The 17,810-nt window shown below is 41.2% G+C and overlaps 1 protein-coding gene across 1 annotated transcript; it reads left to right on the top strand.

Annotated features, from left to right (window-relative positions):
* Positions 1 to 4: 4 nt before the first annotated feature.
* Positions 5 to 3,559, top strand: MRPL44 (mitochondrial ribosomal protein L44; the record flags this gene model as incomplete). Its single annotated transcript, XM_041414316.1, has 4 exons — positions 5 to 135; positions 443 to 911; positions 1,886 to 2,064; positions 3,228 to 3,559. Coding segments are annotated over 4 exons (951 nt in total), but the record flags the coding sequence as incomplete, so codon positions are not given.
* Between the last annotated feature and the right edge of the window lie 14,251 nt (positions 3,560 to 17,810).

The raw sequence follows: 17,810 nt of genomic DNA, 5'->3' as shown, positions 1-17,810 counted from the left end.
GCGGCCGCTCCTGGCCGGGGCCGGGCGGGGCGCCGGGCTCGGCGCCGCGTTCGGCACCGCGCCGCCCCCCGAAAAGAAGCGGTGGCTCCGGGCGTATCTGGAGCTGCAGCGGCTACAGGCGCCTCCGCAGCGGCGGTGAGCGGCGGGAAGGGCGGGTGGAGCTCGGGGGAGGAGTGAGCCGGCCCCAAAAAGGGGGGAAATCAGAACGTTTAGGCCCCGTCTGCTCACGCTTTGGAGCAGAATGGGTTGGGCTCCGCAGGTCGGCACAGTCCGTGTTGAACGGGGCAGGCAGACGGGGATATGGAACCGACAGTGTTTGACCCTAGGGATTTAAATACTAGCTTTGGTATTCAAGATCAATTTCGTTTCTCGTACCCTTTCGAAAGGCGCGGGGCCGGTAACGCGTTCTATTCCTGAGCTGGTTCCCTTTCCGCGCCCGCAGGTCCGAGAAGCCCAACTGGGATTACCACGCGGAGGTCCAAGCCTTCAGCCACCGAGTGCAGGAAAACTTCGCCCTGGACCTTCTCAAGACTGCGTTTGTTAACCCCTGCTACATCGAAAGCGAAGAGGCGAGGCGCCGGCAGCTGGGGCTGGACAAGGACGCGGTCGCTCTTCAGCTGCGGGACAACGCCGGCCTTGCGGAGCGAGGGCTGCGCTTTGCCCGCGCCTACCTGGCGCAGTGCTTTGAAGGCGCCTACCCAGAGTTACCTGCAAAGGGCATAGAAGCACTGGTTAATTTTCTTACCAGTCAGGAACTTGTCTCTTATGTGGCTCAAAACCTGTCCATACAGGACCTGGCGCTTTGCAGGGATTTTCCTGCCCCACCAGACGTGCTGCAGAGGACGTTCCTCGCCGTGATAGGAGCCCTGCTGGAAAGCAGCGGGCCCGAGAGAGCCGGGATCTTTGTCAGGGTAGGTTCAATGAATGCTGCTTTGTACCTGAATGGGGAGAGATCCAGGGAGGCTGGCAGAAGTTTGACAGTACCAAAGCAAGACAATTTAACAATGAAATCTGGTGGTGGTGGTGGTGTTCAGCTGTTGGGGATTGGGGATTTTGATGGGGTTTTTTATCATTAAGAAGGCTGATCAAGTACATGAAATCATATACTTCTGGATTATGATGGTGGTATTAATATTTGCTGAAAGTTGCTTTTGATGGGGTTTTTTATCATTAAGAAGGCTGATCAAGTACATAAATCATATACTTCTGGATTACGATGGTAATATTAATATTTGCTGAAAGTTGCCAAGGGAAAGCGTTATATTATCAGATAATGAAATGATTCCATGTGAGATTTCATATATCTTCAATTTTTAAAAACTCTGTTCTATATAAACAGGGATGAGTTCATAGGTTTTGCACTTAGGAGTGCAAGCCCCTGGAGATATTTCATACACAAATGTTTGATTGAAATTCAGTGTGACAAAGTAGTTTTAACAGCTACTGTTGTTTCAGTCATCCTTTTCACTTATCTTTAGTTTTGCAGTGGAGAAGTGTTTATTAAAATGTTCTTCCTGATACAAGACCATTGAGAGGTGTCTGTAAGAGCAAGGAGCTGTTACAGACAAGAGAGTGATCCAAACAGGTGAAGGACCCGTGGGTTTTACACATTTCCATGTATTGCCCCAGCTCCTCTGCTGCCACAGCTTGCCCCTCAGGCTGGAGCTGTCCCTTCTCTGGGTCTGGGGCTGACTTTGCCCCTGGCACAATTCTGTCAGTGGCTAAACCACAATCAGAGATTCCAAGCACTGGGATGGGGCACTGAGGCAGGTTTATCATTCATTTCAGGAATTTCTTGTCTGTTATTTCTCTTCATACTGTATTTTTGTTAGGAGACACCAGAATCTCAAGCCATTAATTGTAACTTCTAAATTTTCTTGTTTAGGACTTTTTTATTCCCCAGCTGATTGGAAAAGACCTATTTGAGATCTGGGAAGTTGTAAATCCTATGGGTTTACTGCTGGAAGAGCTGACCAAGAGGAATATCTCTGCTCCAGAACCAAGAATTACCAGGCAGTTGGGAGTCAGCACAGTTCTGCCAGTCTACTTTGTTGGGTTGTACTGGTTAGTGCAATTATAATTTAACGTTAAACAGCTTTAATTGGAGGAGTGGGAAGGAGGGAAGATGGTCTTTTACTTTTCTACTCATGCTTTTTGGTCAAATTGTTCCAGAAAAGAAGCATGATACTAAGTTCCATATAAAATGAGCCATTTAAGCATTGGCCATAGCTTGCTGTGGTGATCCATAAACAGTCTCTGACTAAGGGCTCCAGAGGCTAAAGGGGGTGCACCAAAGAGCCTGGGTGTGTTCTGAGTGACCTGACACAGGAACTTTGGGAACACCATAACTGCATGGCTTTGGAGGGACCACAGCTGTGTCCAGGGCTTGGGCAAGCACAAAGAGACATGGAGGGAGGTGGGATGGAAGAGAGACTCATTTTAAGTTCCTGAGAAGCTTTTAAGTTTGAAAATCAGCAGCACTGTAAACTGGGCCATAGGAGTGTCTGTGTCCAGGCACAGCTTAGGAAGTGCCAGTTGTCCCTGGTGCATTTGTGTCAGGTGTGGTCAGTGCCCAGGAGTGGCAGAATCCACATCACAGCTACTTTACTAAAGGAACTGCAGATGAACACATGCTTTAACTTGTTCTGCTTTACCCTGCTTTGGTTTCTGTACCTTCTAAAATGTATCTTATAAAAAAGAAAGGAACTTTGATTGTTTCTCTTCAGGAATCCCTGGTGTCCCTTCATGACCTGCTCCTATGTAGTGTGTGTGCATAGGTGTTTGTTAAACAGACATGAGCACATAATTCACAGCAGAGAGAGCTTCTCTGTCAGTCCTTTTGAAGCAGTTTGAAATGCTTCCTTACCAGGGGAGGAGAAAAGACAAAAACACTTAGCTAACCAGAGTAACAAATTTGCATGTTTTTAACAGGGCTGACAAATTGAATGCTGTAAAGAACAGTGCTGTGTTAGGAACCTAAATGAACAGAGTGGTGTTCTTCCAGGAAATGGACACATTTCTGATCTGAGTTTCCATTATTGAATATACAATTACCTTTGCAGGAAAGACCAACAGAAATGTTTCCATTGTGTGTATACATAAATCAGTGTTCAAAGACATTGGAGAAAAACCAGTCTGTTTTATTCCTGTTACACAGCAGTGCTCAGGGTTTTATGACAGAAACTTTGGTTTTTCATGGTTGTAACTTTGGGTCTTTTTTCCCCAAGTGATAAGAAGATGTTAGCTGAAGGCCCTGGTGAAACACTGCTGGCTGCAGAGGAGGAGGCTGCACGAGTGGCACTGCGGAAGCTCTATGGATACACAGAGAACAGGAGACCTTGGGATTACTCAAAACCCAAGCAAGGATTGGCAGCTGAAAAGGCAATCAGCAGTAACTAGGTGCTGAAAGACATTTCTGGTGTATCTTAAAAATCAATGGCTTCCATGCTGAATATAGGTGTATTTGGAAAAGCAAAATACAGTTTGTCTTTCTGGTCTTCAGTGCTTGAAACTTCCAAATCATATATGGTGTTAAATAAAGTCTTTTCCTTTTGCACAATGTTTAACGTTTGCTTATTTTCCCAAATGTAACAGAAGTGCCCTTACTCTGAATTTTTGCCCTTTGGCTGAGAAGTTTTTCTGTACATCACAGGAGACCATCTTTAGTGATGTTTAATAACATGTGACAAAGTCTCAATGTACAGAAACAGCTTTCATGAATGCTTCCTTGGAGATTGTGTGGAGAGGATTGTTAATTAGCTAGCTGAGTTGAATTAACATATGTCAGCCTTTGGATTGCATCTGGATCGATGTGTCCATCAGGTGTGATGATGATCCTGACACTGCTGAGGATTCAAACTCTGAGATCTCACTGCTTTCATCCAAATTTTATTTGCCATTCACGTTGGTTTCTATTGTTGGAGCATGCTCTGAAAGATTTTTAAAACTTGTAAAAATGCCTCTATAGCAAAATGAGAAATAGGTGAAAATAAGGATCATGAAAGCCTGAACCTAAAGAAATTGGAGAACGTGATTTCATTATAGGCTATGAGATAAACTTTTTCTTTTTTTCTCTTTTTTTTCTTTTTGGTACTTTTCCTGTTTAGTCCATGTTCTTTCATTTAAGCAGTCTCATGACTGAAGTATTGGATTCAGTGAAATCAGTGTTTGTCTTGTTTTCAACATCTGTAGCTGTTTTAGTGTAACTCCCAATGAATGGAAAGACACTTAGGAATAATTCAGGTACCTGCGTGATATTTCTGTTAAATGTGATAGAAAGTCAGCATGTGGACCAGAGGGCAACAGATGTGTGAGAACTGTGGCTATTGCAGAATAATTTACTTAAAAAAGGAGTGAGTGTCTATTACAAACTTGTCTGAGCCCTGCAAGGAAGAAGCTGGATGTAGGACCAAGAAGCTGGATGTTCACAAGTGTTTCCTGCTTTATCCCATTGTGAGCAGTAAATGTGAAGGCAGACACCAGGTAAATGAATGTGCCTTCACTAACAGGAGGGGGAGAATCAGGCCGTGGCCGCTGATCCAAGTCTGATAGTGCTGTCCATTGCAACACGTCCTTTGCCTTTGGCCCACAAGTTGGATTTAGGGAAGGACTCTTAGCAGCCAAAGGTCCTGGCTGCAGCTGCTGGGCAGGTCTGTGCTGTGACAGTGAGTGCTGGCTCTGTCAACCCAGTGGAAACAGATTTATTGGTGTTCTGAGGCAGGAGTCTGTGTGTGACCCCTGAGTGTCTCCAGCACGCAGTGCCCTGCATCTCAGCCAGTGTCAAACGTGGCTGTGGCTGGAGAGCAGCGAGACCTTCCTGCTGCCCCTGGCTGAGAGGTCACACCAGTGAGAGCTGGAATGCAAAAAGGAGGACAGAAAGATCGGCCCAGCAGAAAATATGCACAAAATTGCTTGTGTTAAATGAAAAATTCCAGCTAGGCAATCTATTACCACTTACATAAGCAAAGTCAATAAGGTCACTATATTCCAGGGGAATAAGAGCAAAAAGTGAAAAGATGGTAAAATTACTCATGCTATTTTTAGTTTCCAGATGAGGTTATTGCTCTTTACCTATTTTAAAAGGACAACAGTGAGGGTGGGTTTTTTACAGCCCAAGTTACCGATTGCTTTTATATACGCATTTATGTATTTTGAGATGGAGAAGAAAATTTCAGTCAGTTTACCTTTAAAAACAATTAAGATCTCCTTCCTTTGTCTTTATAGTTTGGAATGTGGGCATAAGTCCTAGGAGAAGTGGAATACTGTGTTGGTAAAAGCTGAGTGATGCAAGATAAATCAGTTTACTGTGTGGCACATGTATGGAATGTATTGAGATCAAATGGAAAGATGGGACATGGAAAGAAAGGACTGGGTTTGTATAGAGGTGTTGACTGAAAAAGGAGTTTTTATAAGAAAATGTGTCCTATTTTCAAGTTTCCGAAGCTCAGGAAAGCATTTTATGTCATATCTGTGCTTTAATTTCTGAACACTCAGCATATCATGATCTACAGCTGTGCTAGTGGGATCATTCATATTCTTCAGGTTACTAACCTTTTTCCTTTTTTTTGAATCAGTAGCCATAAACCATAGCACAGTTAAAAGATTTGTCAGACCTACAGAAATCATTAGCAATAGAGTGTGGTGAAAATGGCATCTCAGAAACATTGTTCATGAAATTCCATGGCAGTTTTGTCTGAAAAGTGCTTTGTGAGCTGCTTGCATTGGTGCTGAGTACAAGTGCATTTACGTCTCCCCTTGGTTGTTCCTTTCACAGTCACATTTTATTTATCTTTCAGAGAGACAACAGATTGAGCAGTGTCAATAATGACTGACAGAAAGGAATCAGGACATTTTATTCTGACAACCCATTGAAGAACTAGATTAGTGTTATAAAAATTACATTTGTAAACTCACTAAACAGTAGGAAATACTAGTTACCTAGACTTGCTTTTTCTCCAAATGTTAAGGTAAATCCAGTGTGTGAATGGTCTTGGATTACTCTGTTTCTGCCATCTATATCCTTTGTCTTTTATTTTAAGTGTTGTAAAAGTAATTTTATTTTGAGAAAGGTAAGAGAAGTTCTATTCTATTGGTAGCAGCTAAGTAATTGGAGAAGAATTTCTTAATATGCTTTCATGCACTGTTGTTAAGTTGCTTCTGATCTCAGCAACAGCTCTTATGTTGCTTGTCTGTGCCTTTGCCCCTGTGTCTCAGCAGTTCAGTGATGTGCCTGAGAACCCAGTTCTGTCTCCTGGCTTTCAGCTGCAGCTTCTGGTTACAATAACCAGATGTTTTGCTTCAATTTTCTCTTAACAAAAAAAAAAAAAAAAAAAGGTCCAGGAATAATTCTTGTGTGAACTGTTGCTGTGACTTAAAGGCAGGAGATGAAAACACAATCGTTTTGCAGTTATATCTGTGTTAATTCAGAGTTTGAAGTTGCTGGTGAAAAGTTAAAGCTTTTACTGGTTTATGACATTTTTTACTTCTTATAACAATCTTTTGGGATTTATGATAAATCAAAAATTTAAATGAGGTGCTCTGGTGTTATGCTGCTATACAAAGCCGTGAAGAATTCAAAACATCAAAAGATGTGATCTCTTTGTGTTTTGCAGGGCAGAAGGAGGGGATGATGCAGAGAAGAGCCCTACTTTTCCTTGTCCTTAACTTTACTGAGTGCTGTGGCAACTTTAAAGAGGCTCTGAACTATTTGGGTTCTCTTACATCAGAGCTTTGAAGTTTAATATTGAGAGATTCATTTAGTGTTGAGAAGCAAACACTTCTCAACAAGGACAGATTGGTTTTTTCTTCCTAAATCAATTCCCCAGATGTAATGGCACTAGTTTTGCATTTTTACCTTTTCAGCTTGCCTGAGAAACTAAAGATCCAGTGCTCACCAGTTGGTCAGTAAATAGCCCCTGCTGTAGTTGGAGGCTGCAGAGTGGGAACAGCTGCTCTGTGTGATAGAATCAGAGCATTATTGAAGGCTCTTAGTGATTCCTAAATCACAGGCACACTGCAATGCAGCTCTTCGTGGTGCACATAAAAACTGGGCTGCTCTTCTTTGGGAAAAGGGTAGCTCTAGGGAGAAGGTAAACATCATCATCCCTTTCTATTTCTGTGTAATAAGTGTAATATTTCTGCCAGTCTGTGGCAGCTGTGCTGGGGACTGTGTTCTTGAACTTATAGGTTTACAATCAAACATATTAATTTTGGACACGTTAAATCTTTTGCTCCTGTTGCTCCAGCTGGGGACAATTACAGAACTCACTTTTCTGATATGGAAATTAAAATTTAGACTTTACCTCTGGGACTGTTCATTGCCAGTTGTGCTCACTTACTCTTATACCAATGTTCTTTATCAGAAGAAATCTTGATTTTATTGGTGTTGGAAGAATTTTACATTTAATTGCAATGATATTAAAATTTCATTGAATTTTCAATGTGCTTGAGGGCTCCCCTTTAAGGGGCATCTCAATAGGTCTGCAGTCCTCTGTTTTCTCAGTCTGGGATGCTTATATAAATCAGAGCTATAATTGTTTTTCTAACTTTTTAGCTAAGTTACATTTTTAGATAAGTTGTTATCTGACTTTTTTAGTTTAGTACTCTTTGTTGTGAAGGTACCAAAAAAAAAATGTTCTGAAACAATGTTTTGATATCGTTATCTGACTTTTTTAGTTTAGTACTCTTTGTTGTGAAGGTACCACTTTGGTTTAAAGCACTTGTTGTTACTTTATATAAGAAACCAAAATGAGTTGCATAAGTAAGTAGGCGTTTCTATTAAAAATGTTTTTTTCAGTAGTAGTTTAAAATACCTGGCCAATATTTATGTAGCATTTCTGATACTAAAAATATGCAACTTGCAAAAAAAAAGTTCTGAAACAATGTTTTGATATTTGCCTTCAAAGAAACTTAACACTGTTTAATGCAAGTTTAGTGCAAGTTGTTTCAGTAGCCTTTGCTCCTGACAAGAGGTTCCATAGTTTCATGATTCCCACATACTTAGCCAAGTATTTAATCAAATTTTCAGTTTGTCAATGCCAGTGTGTGTGTGGCTTTTTGTAGGCTGTACCATGCACTTGGGTGGGGAGGAAAAGTGCTCCTATCAATTTTTCAGCCTTAGAGAAGGGACAAATTAAATACTCGTGACTGGTGCAGGATATCAGTTTCTGCAGTCATGAAGTTTGGAAGTTTTAAAATGTTCTGGTCTCACTTATTTGACCATGTGTAGAGAATAGCAGGTAGTAAGTGAGGAGAGACCCACTGCCATGTTGAGCAGACTTGTGGGGATGTATCCAGATTTGGGATGAATATCTCTGAGGTAATGCAGGGGATATTGACAGGTCAAACAATGAAGCCAAGTGGAATGAAAATTAGTGTGCCTAAAGGCTGAAGGAAACACACAGGTGGAGCACCACTGTCTACATTACACCTAAACCTATGAGAGAAAATTCAGAGTAATTGGAGTTCAAAGATAACATTCTGAAACCTGTTTTTGTGGAGTATCTCCTCCACAGAGGCAGTTCTGCAAAATTAAGAAAATACTTTTGAAGCTAAGGAAGTGTCACAGAATTAGTCATGTTAGAGGAGGATTAACCAGGGGAAGCATTCCCACCACCAGAGGGCAAGGATTTGTCTAAAAGTTCTGGTGGTTAAATAAAGAAATACAGTTACTTTAGTGGTTATTACAGTAGCACTAGGAGGCACAGCTTTATCCTCCAAGTTACTGGCAAAAAGGTCAGTTTAGGATGACAACAGAACGAAACAATTTGTGAAAATCAGTCCAACATCTGAGAGAATGTTTAAGAAGGAAAAGAGTCCAGAGAGAGAATGGCTTCGATAGCTGAGCTAGTTGAAAGTTAATGGAAATTATTCTCTTTAATTTCAAGTGATGGGAAGTGGAAATGTTTATACAATTTTTTCATAGTCCATCAGGAAAAACACAGTTGCCTAATCTAAAAGTGTGTCTGAAGGTTTCCTCTTCTATTACACAGACCTGATTGAGCAACGACTGTGGCTATGAGCTTGGGAGAGCTACTTTTATAATTTGATTAGATTTTCATAACTAGAGAGGTGATGGGTTTAGATTTCAATTATTCCCCTGTCATTTTCTGTTTATAATATCAGAACACAGTTCAGTTTTCTTTCATGTTTCTTTTGCAGTAAAAATACATGTTAAATATTTAATTCCTCTCTCAAATGTCATGTGATGCTATTTCAGCATGTTTTCAGTCAGGCAGTTTTCAACAACCTGTAGCCATCAGGCAATGAGACAGCAATTGGAGAAGAAGAAAAAAGGATGACATTCATATTGACACTTAGCAGATCCCCCCATGGCAATTCATTATTGCTTCTACTACTGCTCTGATTACTTTAGTAGGAGCACAGATGCCCACACCCACCCAGTTTCACTTCTCACCCACAGCATTGCACATTTTTTTTCCCAGCTGCTGGGAATCTGCTCTGACAGTGTCCTTTGACTGCAGGCATGATGTCCAAGTGAGCTTTGTGAGGGTTTCTTTGATTCAGGCTCTGTGCTGCATGATCAGCAGGCAGACTGCTGAACTTCATGGAAATCTAGACCAGAAGCAAACTGTTGATTATTCCCAGGTTTCAGAATTAGGTCATTTCACAGTTTATTTCTTTGAAAGTTTCCTTTCAAACCAATTAGTTCTTAATTAGTTATTTCAACTGCCCACTGCAAGCTCAGCTGTAAGATCAAATGTTTAGGAGATGATCATGGATCAGGTTGAATTTGGTTGATCTCATATGTAGAAACAGACTATTTAAAAATAAGTTTGAACATTTTTTTCTTGATTGGAGTACTGTACTCTTCATTTCCTAGTAACCAAAACCATCAGGGATTAAATGATAACAAGAAAAATTACAAAGTTTGATAAAATTTGGAATAAGCTTCCAAATTTTACTTTAGAGAAAAACTCCTCCTGTTGCAGAAAGGATTTGTTGCTAGTGACAGTACACACTGCTGAGCTATCTGACTCTTGCTAGCTAATTTTTGAAACCTGCAAGGAATAATTTTATGCTTCAAGATAATTTCCAGTTTTGAAGCATAACAATACATCATTTAACATGAAGATGTTATTCCAAAGAGCTGTGACAAATGCTTATTTGGATTTCATTGTACAAGGGGATGACACTGATTGTCTAGAGGAACGAGAGCAATTGTGGGCATTGCCTGGCAATGCTGAGAGGCTGCAGCAAAGAAACAAAACACAAATAGTCTGAACATTCACTGACTTTATATAGAGAAAATACAAAAAGTGCTAAGCACTTTTGCAGGTGGGTTTGAACAGTGATCTCTGTCCAGGAGTGTAAAATGAGTTTACCCTGGCAAACGCCTAGGTCAGTATGAATGAAAACTTTTCAATAATTAATGTGAAACCTTTCTCTGTTAATTGTTCCTTTGCTTAAATTGGTTCTGTTTTGAGTGTTTACACTCCTAATCAGCAGTTATAGTGCAGCAATGCACAAAGCTCCTCCATCCCCTCTATCTCCTGCCTGCATGTGTCCCCGTGGCATCTGGGCAGATATCTGTGGCACAGAGGGACGTGCAGGGAGGGACAAGGACCTGAAGGTTTCAGAGCAGTGTTTATAAGCTGACTATGAATTCATCAAACTGGAACAATTGCAAAGATGGACCTTTATTAGGAAAGCACTGGGGTCTGAAACAACCACGTGCAAAAAGGAGCAGGATGTAAAACCTCTGTGTATTCATAAAGTGGATCTTGATGGTTTAGGAAAGTCAGGGTAAACAGAAGAGACATCTAAAAGAATTATACTAAAAGGGTAACAAACTCTAATAATTACAAGAGACTTGATTAAAAGTCCTACTTTGTAAGAAATACTATGCTTTCCTAACAGCTTCTGTAATATTTTTGTTTCCTTATTTGTGATGATTTATAAACTGTCAGGTTCCTTCTCCCCACCAATTTTCCTCATCTGTGGTAGCCCAGAGGACCTTGCTGGTGGGGTTTTTTTCCATTTGTATAAGATCTCTTGGACATCAGGGACGTATTTCTCAAATGACTCTGTTTATGTCAGTAAGACACTGCTATTTCTTCTGCTGTTATCCCAAATTTTTCATTCACTGTGCTGTTTCAGGGTATTTATTAATTCTCTTGTTGTCCACAAACCAAATCAAGGTTTTGTTCTGTTCAGGCTGTGATAATGTTCTGACCACTTACACTTTTCCCATTTCTGAAAGACAGTACATGGAATGTTGCTGTGCACAACATGCCATTGATTATTCATTTGTTTCTGGTGGTTGTTTCATTGTTGGGTTTTTGTTCTGTTGTTTTTCAGATTTTTTTAAAATTCATTTAAACACGTAACTAGTAAATATTAAATATTCCTGTCACGTAATGAAAAATGCTTCTTTTTCATGTCAAGACAATTTGGTTGTCTTCACATGAAGACAAGCATTTCACTTTTTTATGTCCTGGTTAAAAGAGAGTTTTTCAAATTGACAAATGCTTTCAAAACCAACCTTCTCAGTTGAAATTCCCACACACTGTTTCCAAGAGACATGTCTGTCATTGCCTCTTCAGCAGAGAATGCATTCTTGAAAGAAATCTTAATTTTTTCACAGCTGTTTGTAACTACAAGTATGGCTTGCAGTGTTAAACAGTTCAAGGCGAGACACTGCAGGTGCTCTTGCTGAACAGGAGAAGGTACAAGAGGCCTGAGTGTCAGGGGATTCATTTTTCTTGTTAAATCAGTTATTCTAAACAACAATTTGAAGGTTTGTTTTTGTACTTCTGAAGAAAATGACACGGAGAGAAAGTCCTAAGCTATTACTAGGTTCAGCATTATTTTTCCTATGTATGGATTGAGATTAGGCTTCTCCTGCAGAAAACCTCCCCTAAGAGGGTATTTGCAGCTACCAGGGATTATCCGTATCCACTCACTGCAGCTGCAGGAGCCTGTGCTACATTCTCTGAGGGATTTTTTGTCTGTTGTGCATCTTGTTAGTGCTTTTACTTTTATCTGTTATTGCTACCAGTCATAAAGCCCTTCTCTCTGCAGTTGGATTGAGACAAATTCTCAAAGATTAATGGAAAAAAGTCTTGGTCACAACATCTCAGATTTTAAAATTACAGTAGTGAGCAACATTACACTAAAATCCATAGAATTGGTTTTCTTTTTGTAGTTGTCCTCTAAAATATTTTCTTTCAGAAATGGGGTAACTGAAAAACTTAATTTTCCCATATTCACATGACATAGATTATGTTCTGTATTCTTCTAGTTGAATGTCTGACATTTCAAAGCTCTGTTTCCTGGATTTCCCTCTTTTGTTATGTCCATCTCCATTTTTTTACTCACTGTTATTTTTCATCCCATTTCGAGTCCAAATGGACATTTCCATGATGCTTAGCTATTTTGACACTTGTTATATTCATTGCTATGTGCAGTGGAGTGTACAAAACTTTGTTTATCAGGCAAGACTCAAACATTACTGCATTGGAGTCACTGATTTACAATCTCAGTGTTTCAGATCATGCAGTGCATGACAGGTATTTTGTGACCTGTCTTGGGAACTCTGACTCTGCCCCTTTTTTCTTTCTTTTTGTCCTTTTTAATTCTTTATATAATTAGATTACTTAGAGAATTAGAAATTCATGGACCTGTTTTCTAGATTCCAGTTTTAGACACTGCTTCAGGGTTACCATAAGCACCGAAAGATGTCTGCTCAGAACGGTTAATTGTACTCTAGTGATCCCCAAATCAGCCCTCAAGCAATGTTTATTAAAATAAAATTCTAGGGCAGTATGAAGGAGAATATGTGAGTTCTGTGAAGTGTGGGCAAATAAAAGAACACTGGCTGAAAATGCTGTTTCTCCTATCTATTTTAATAGTCTTTCCCTCACTGAAGATCTGTGTGAAATTACCTGAATTTCTTTTTGCCCAATCTAAGGCACTTCTAAGACAGCACTAACCAATAGCAGTTTCCACAAATTAGACTGACTAATCAATAATTTAGATTCATTAGTGGAAAGCAACGAAGGCCTCTCTCCACTCCCATGGGAGTTTTACAGAAAACTGGCAGGAAATGCTCATCGTCAAGTGGAAAAGGTACTGAAGAACTGAACTTCAAAATACATTTGGCTTTAAATACAAATCTCATTTATAGGTCAAGAAATAACTTAGGTCTTTAAACTTTAATGTGAAAATTAAGTTGTTCCTGCTCAGACAGCTGGGAGAGTATTTCCTGGTTCAGTACTTTATGTAGCCAAATACTAGAGAAGCTGTTGGGGTTTAGGTGTCTGTTTAAGTTCTATCTCTCCCTCTTCTAATTTAGAACCAAAAGAGTTGAAGAGTTGAACTATCTTGCCACCATTCTGTCTTTCACATTTTTGTCCTAAAGATGGATTTTTTTCCAGCCTTGTAGTTTTGTTCATATCAGTTCCACAACTTCCTTCTTCTACCCATAGACTCTGGGCTGTCTTGTGTATTGCCAAAATTTCTGTGGGATGTTCCAGCAAATGTAAAATATTATGACTTACCATTATATTTCTATTGCTGTAACAGGATCAAATATGAATATACTCTGTGGTTTAAAGGGTTCCTCTCTCCTCTGGCATGTTCCTCTGAAAGATGCATGAAACAATCATTTTACCAAAACTCTGTGACAGCTTATTTAACTACATGAATCAACTACAGGGTTTTATAGATTAATGATAAACCAATACAAAGCAAAAAACAGTAATAGAAACATTGGCACATTCTCTAAAAATAAATGTCCTGTAAAGATTAACTTTAAAATTAAAATGCATTTGCCTTACATACAAGATATGCATTCCTATGACAGATATTTTGCCTTCACTGCAACTGTATATAGGCATGTTCTTTCCACTGCCTAGTCTGTGATTACAAACTGGAATATGATCTAGTGCACTTGAGGCACGATGGAAATTCAAGAACTGTGTCAAATAAAGGGGCAAGGCTGAAATATTGATAACCTTTCAACATCACTGGCCAATCTAGAAAGCAGGAAGAGAACCATATGGTGACTGCAAACCATCTCCTACCCCATATTACTCCAAAGAATTAGATGTATTTCACACAAATAAAAGATGATATTAAAAAAATACAGACCACTAACTTGTTCATTACAAAAATCCCAAGCTGATGAGACTGCGCCTTTCTCTTTGTTGTGAGGTCAGTTTCTTATTCACAGCTATTAAGGGTAAAGGCAGGGCTTTCTGCCATTTAACTCTTCTTACCATGTTAATGTCATAGCAGTGGGTGGGAGTTGTCCAAGGGAAATGGCATTGCAAGTAAAGATAATGTTGTAATTCAATCATATTTGTCTGACCATTTTCTTGCATTGAATTGTCCAGATTTAAATAATTGTCAACAGGCAGTATGATTTATATAACCATTACTATGACTTCCTCTTGTTCTGATCTCTTACCAGAATGTATCTATTCATTAATAAAAAACTACTGCTTGCATAAGGCCAGGCACAGACACACTAATTTATGCTCTGTGGACTGAACCTTGAATAGAGCACGTCAGTGAATGTTCTGGCTGTGTTCTTTCCTAGCATTTTCAGAAAACCCTTCATATACGAATATGAAGTGAGGAAGCAGTTTACCCACGATCTGCTATACCTAATCCCAGGATTAATTCTGTATGCCCATCAGTGGTGAAGCAAGATGGATTTAATAGCCCATTAGCCTTTCAGCATGATAATTTTCACGTCACTTATCCTGCTGGGTTAATTGCTTTAAAGTGGATATTACTGACCTCAATCCTAGTGGCAAACAGAGAACGTCTTATTCATCTCCCAAATGTACATTCTTAGAGTCTTGTTTCTTTTGGTCATGACAATAAATCCACTAGATTATGTGTTTGTATATTGTAATTTATACCCTATTGGCCCATATTTAAGAGCTTACCAAAGAAACATCTTTCAGATATTATTACCTGTGACTGGAATATTAAATTCTGTTTCTTATGTAAAGAGAAATGTTGCAAGCATAAAAAATAATTGTTTTACCTCTTGTTAAGAAATTAATTTTAATGCTAAAAGCTGTAGCAGGTGCAGCAGGGATTAAGCACTTTTGGAATAAACAGCTGGCCAGTATATTTCCAACTGCAGAAGTATGGTCATTAGAAGGAGAGAATAAAGAACAAATTTGGACAGAGAAGCTGCAGGAAAGAAAATTTGGGTTCTAGAGTAGAGAAACATAAAAATATGTAATGAAAAAGAAAACCCAGGAGTAAAACTGAAGAGAAGCGGTTTTATTAATGTGTATTATTTGTGGATATTTTCCTTTAGTGATTTAGAGAAAACACAGACCAGCTGCTTTGAGGGAATTACTGCTAGCTGTGAGCAGCAAAACAGAAAAAGCGGGAGTGGGAGAGGAGCACAAGTTACGTTATTGCTTGTGGGGAGGTGAAACAGAAGTTACTGTAGCCAGTTTTTAGATCTGTATGTGTCAACAGTGTTACACTCAGTTACACTTTGGGCCTTGTATTCCTTAGGCTCTGACCAAAGAGGAGGGTAAGATGTAGATATTTGATTGTAGGAGCCCCAGGTGTGCCCACAGACTCTGGAAGAACGCGAATCCCAGAGATCTCATTTGTAGCACAGTGTTTCCTCACACACCCCTGAAGTCTCATTCTCTAGTTCCCTGGGGTAAATTTGCTCTGTAAAATGCAGAACGGAGAAGCTTGGTATTTACAAAAAGTGGTTTCTAAACCACATAAATGTTAACACAGGTAATTCATCCACTAGTGTAAGCCTATCTTGGCTCAATAGGCTTCTCAAACACCAGAATAATGGCAGGACTGCTTCTTCACAAAGCAAACTGGAGCCATAGGATTCCTACTGAACTTTCTGATTGACTTAAACAGTGCTCGGATTTTCCCCGGGAGCTCAGTTCCACATTTTACTGACAATGACAACGTCAATGACAGCGATGTCATTTTTATTAGCAGCTGCTCCTGTGTGACATTCACGTGAGTTCAGTCGTGACACGAGCAGTGGAAGCTGCTTGCTCCCGCTTCGGTTACAAACCACCCTTGACTCTGCTTGAAACAAAACCTGGCTGCATGCAGCAACTCTCTGCTGCAGCAGGTGAGTGGCCAATCACTGCTCTCCGAAGGATTTTCCAGGAAAAAAAAAAAAAACACCAAACAACAACAACTTGTTTTTTAACCTTCAATTTTTTTTTTCCCCCCCTAAATTCAGGTCATTTGCTTTAGGTCATTTAGGTCATTGGCAAAGGTACAATGTTAGCATGTTTCGTAAAAGGCAAAATAAATGAAACCCCCTGAATAACAAGAATATCAGCATTTCATAGAGAAGTGAAAAATTAAAGGAAGCAGTGAGAATTTGATCCTTATAAGACTGGAAATATTTTCTGTTTTCTCTTAAGAGTGCTATTTAAGCATTGGTGATTATTTAGTGATGTTCATTTTTCACTTTGAACAGCTCCTGCCATCCATACTAGGAAAGAAATTAGTGCATTGACTTCTGTGTTTAAAACTTAGAACTGGTTGATCAGCTCATGTAAATTAGTACATAGCACATCCAGAGGAATCAGAAGAGGAAGGACAGATTACTGATGCTGAACACCTAGTCCTAGATTTTTTTAACTTAAACTATGAGGAAAATACAGTGGATCAGATCTTGCTCATATGTGTACTGACGTCAGGGGTACAAAACTTGACCCTAAATACATTGTATTGGGTCATTAAACCTTAAAAGATTTTAATCATACATAGCGTTGCTAGGGTGTTTTGTAAATGAAATCACTGAAATATAAAGTGCATTGACTTTGTTTTCCTAACATTGATTTTGCACACTGTTAGGCACCTTTGTGTAGAACAAACACTTATTTTGTGGAAACTGGGGCTTCCTCTTGGGTACCAGAAGTACGTGACTGCTGGCTATGCTCCCTCCCCTGCTGCGGGAACCGCCAGCCGGGCACCAGATTCCCAAAGGAAAACTGTGCATTTCTCATCTCCGTCCCAAGAAAGCCAGACCCTGTGGGGGTGCTCTCTCATAAATCCGCTGGCTGCTGCAATCCGCCCTGACGATCCTCACGGACCCTGGGCCACCAGCCCGTCCCCCGGGCACGCGGGCTGCGAGCGGGAGCGCCCCTGCTCTTCTCCGTGACTGAATTTCCAGACTTTGGTGCACAGAGGGACACAGGCAGCGCTGGGGTGGGGACGAGGCACGTGGTCGTTCTTTCACGGAGCACCTCCCGCTCTCCCCAGCCGGCCTGAGCCCACTGCCCACAAGGGGCGGCGGGGACTGCCTGGCGCGCACCCCGCGGTGTGAGGGGAACAGCCCGCCCCGAGCACCCCGCTGGGAGGGGAGGCGATCCCCTTCCTCCCCGAGGAAAGTCTAACTGCACTCACTTTTTATTGCTATTTTTCCATCGGGATTCTCCACAGGACTGACCCTCGGCCCTCCCCCCGCCCCGCCGGGTCACGCGGGGTGATTCGGCCCCGCCGGAGGCGCCGCCCCGGGCCGGGGTCGCGGCGTGAGGGGACTGAGGGGGTGTGATGCGCCCTCCCATGCGACAGGGGGCGCTGCAGCCGGCGGGCGCGCAGGGCTCCGCCGCCGCCGCCATCTCCTCGCTGAGCTCATAAAGGTGTCGCGCAGGTTCCGCCCGGGCTCGTCATTCCGCCGCCCCGGGCCCGGTGCCGCTGCCGCCGCCGCTGCTTCCCCTGAGCCGCGGCCCCCGCCCGCTCCCTCCCTCGTGGGGCTGCCGGTCCGCGTCAGCGGCCACCGCGCTCCCTCACCGGCCCGCCGGCAGGCGCCGGTTGTGCCCTCC

Source organism: Onychostruthus taczanowskii, unplaced genomic scaffold (genome assembly GCF_017590055.1).
Source record: "Onychostruthus taczanowskii isolate IOZ18803 unplaced genomic scaffold, ASM1759005v1 scaffold45, whole genome shotgun sequence".
NCBI classification, from domain to species: domain Eukaryota; kingdom Metazoa; phylum Chordata; class Aves; order Passeriformes; family Passeridae; genus Onychostruthus; species Onychostruthus taczanowskii.
Note: the sequence above shows the minus strand (reverse complement) of the source record. Positions and strands in the feature narration are given on the sequence as shown.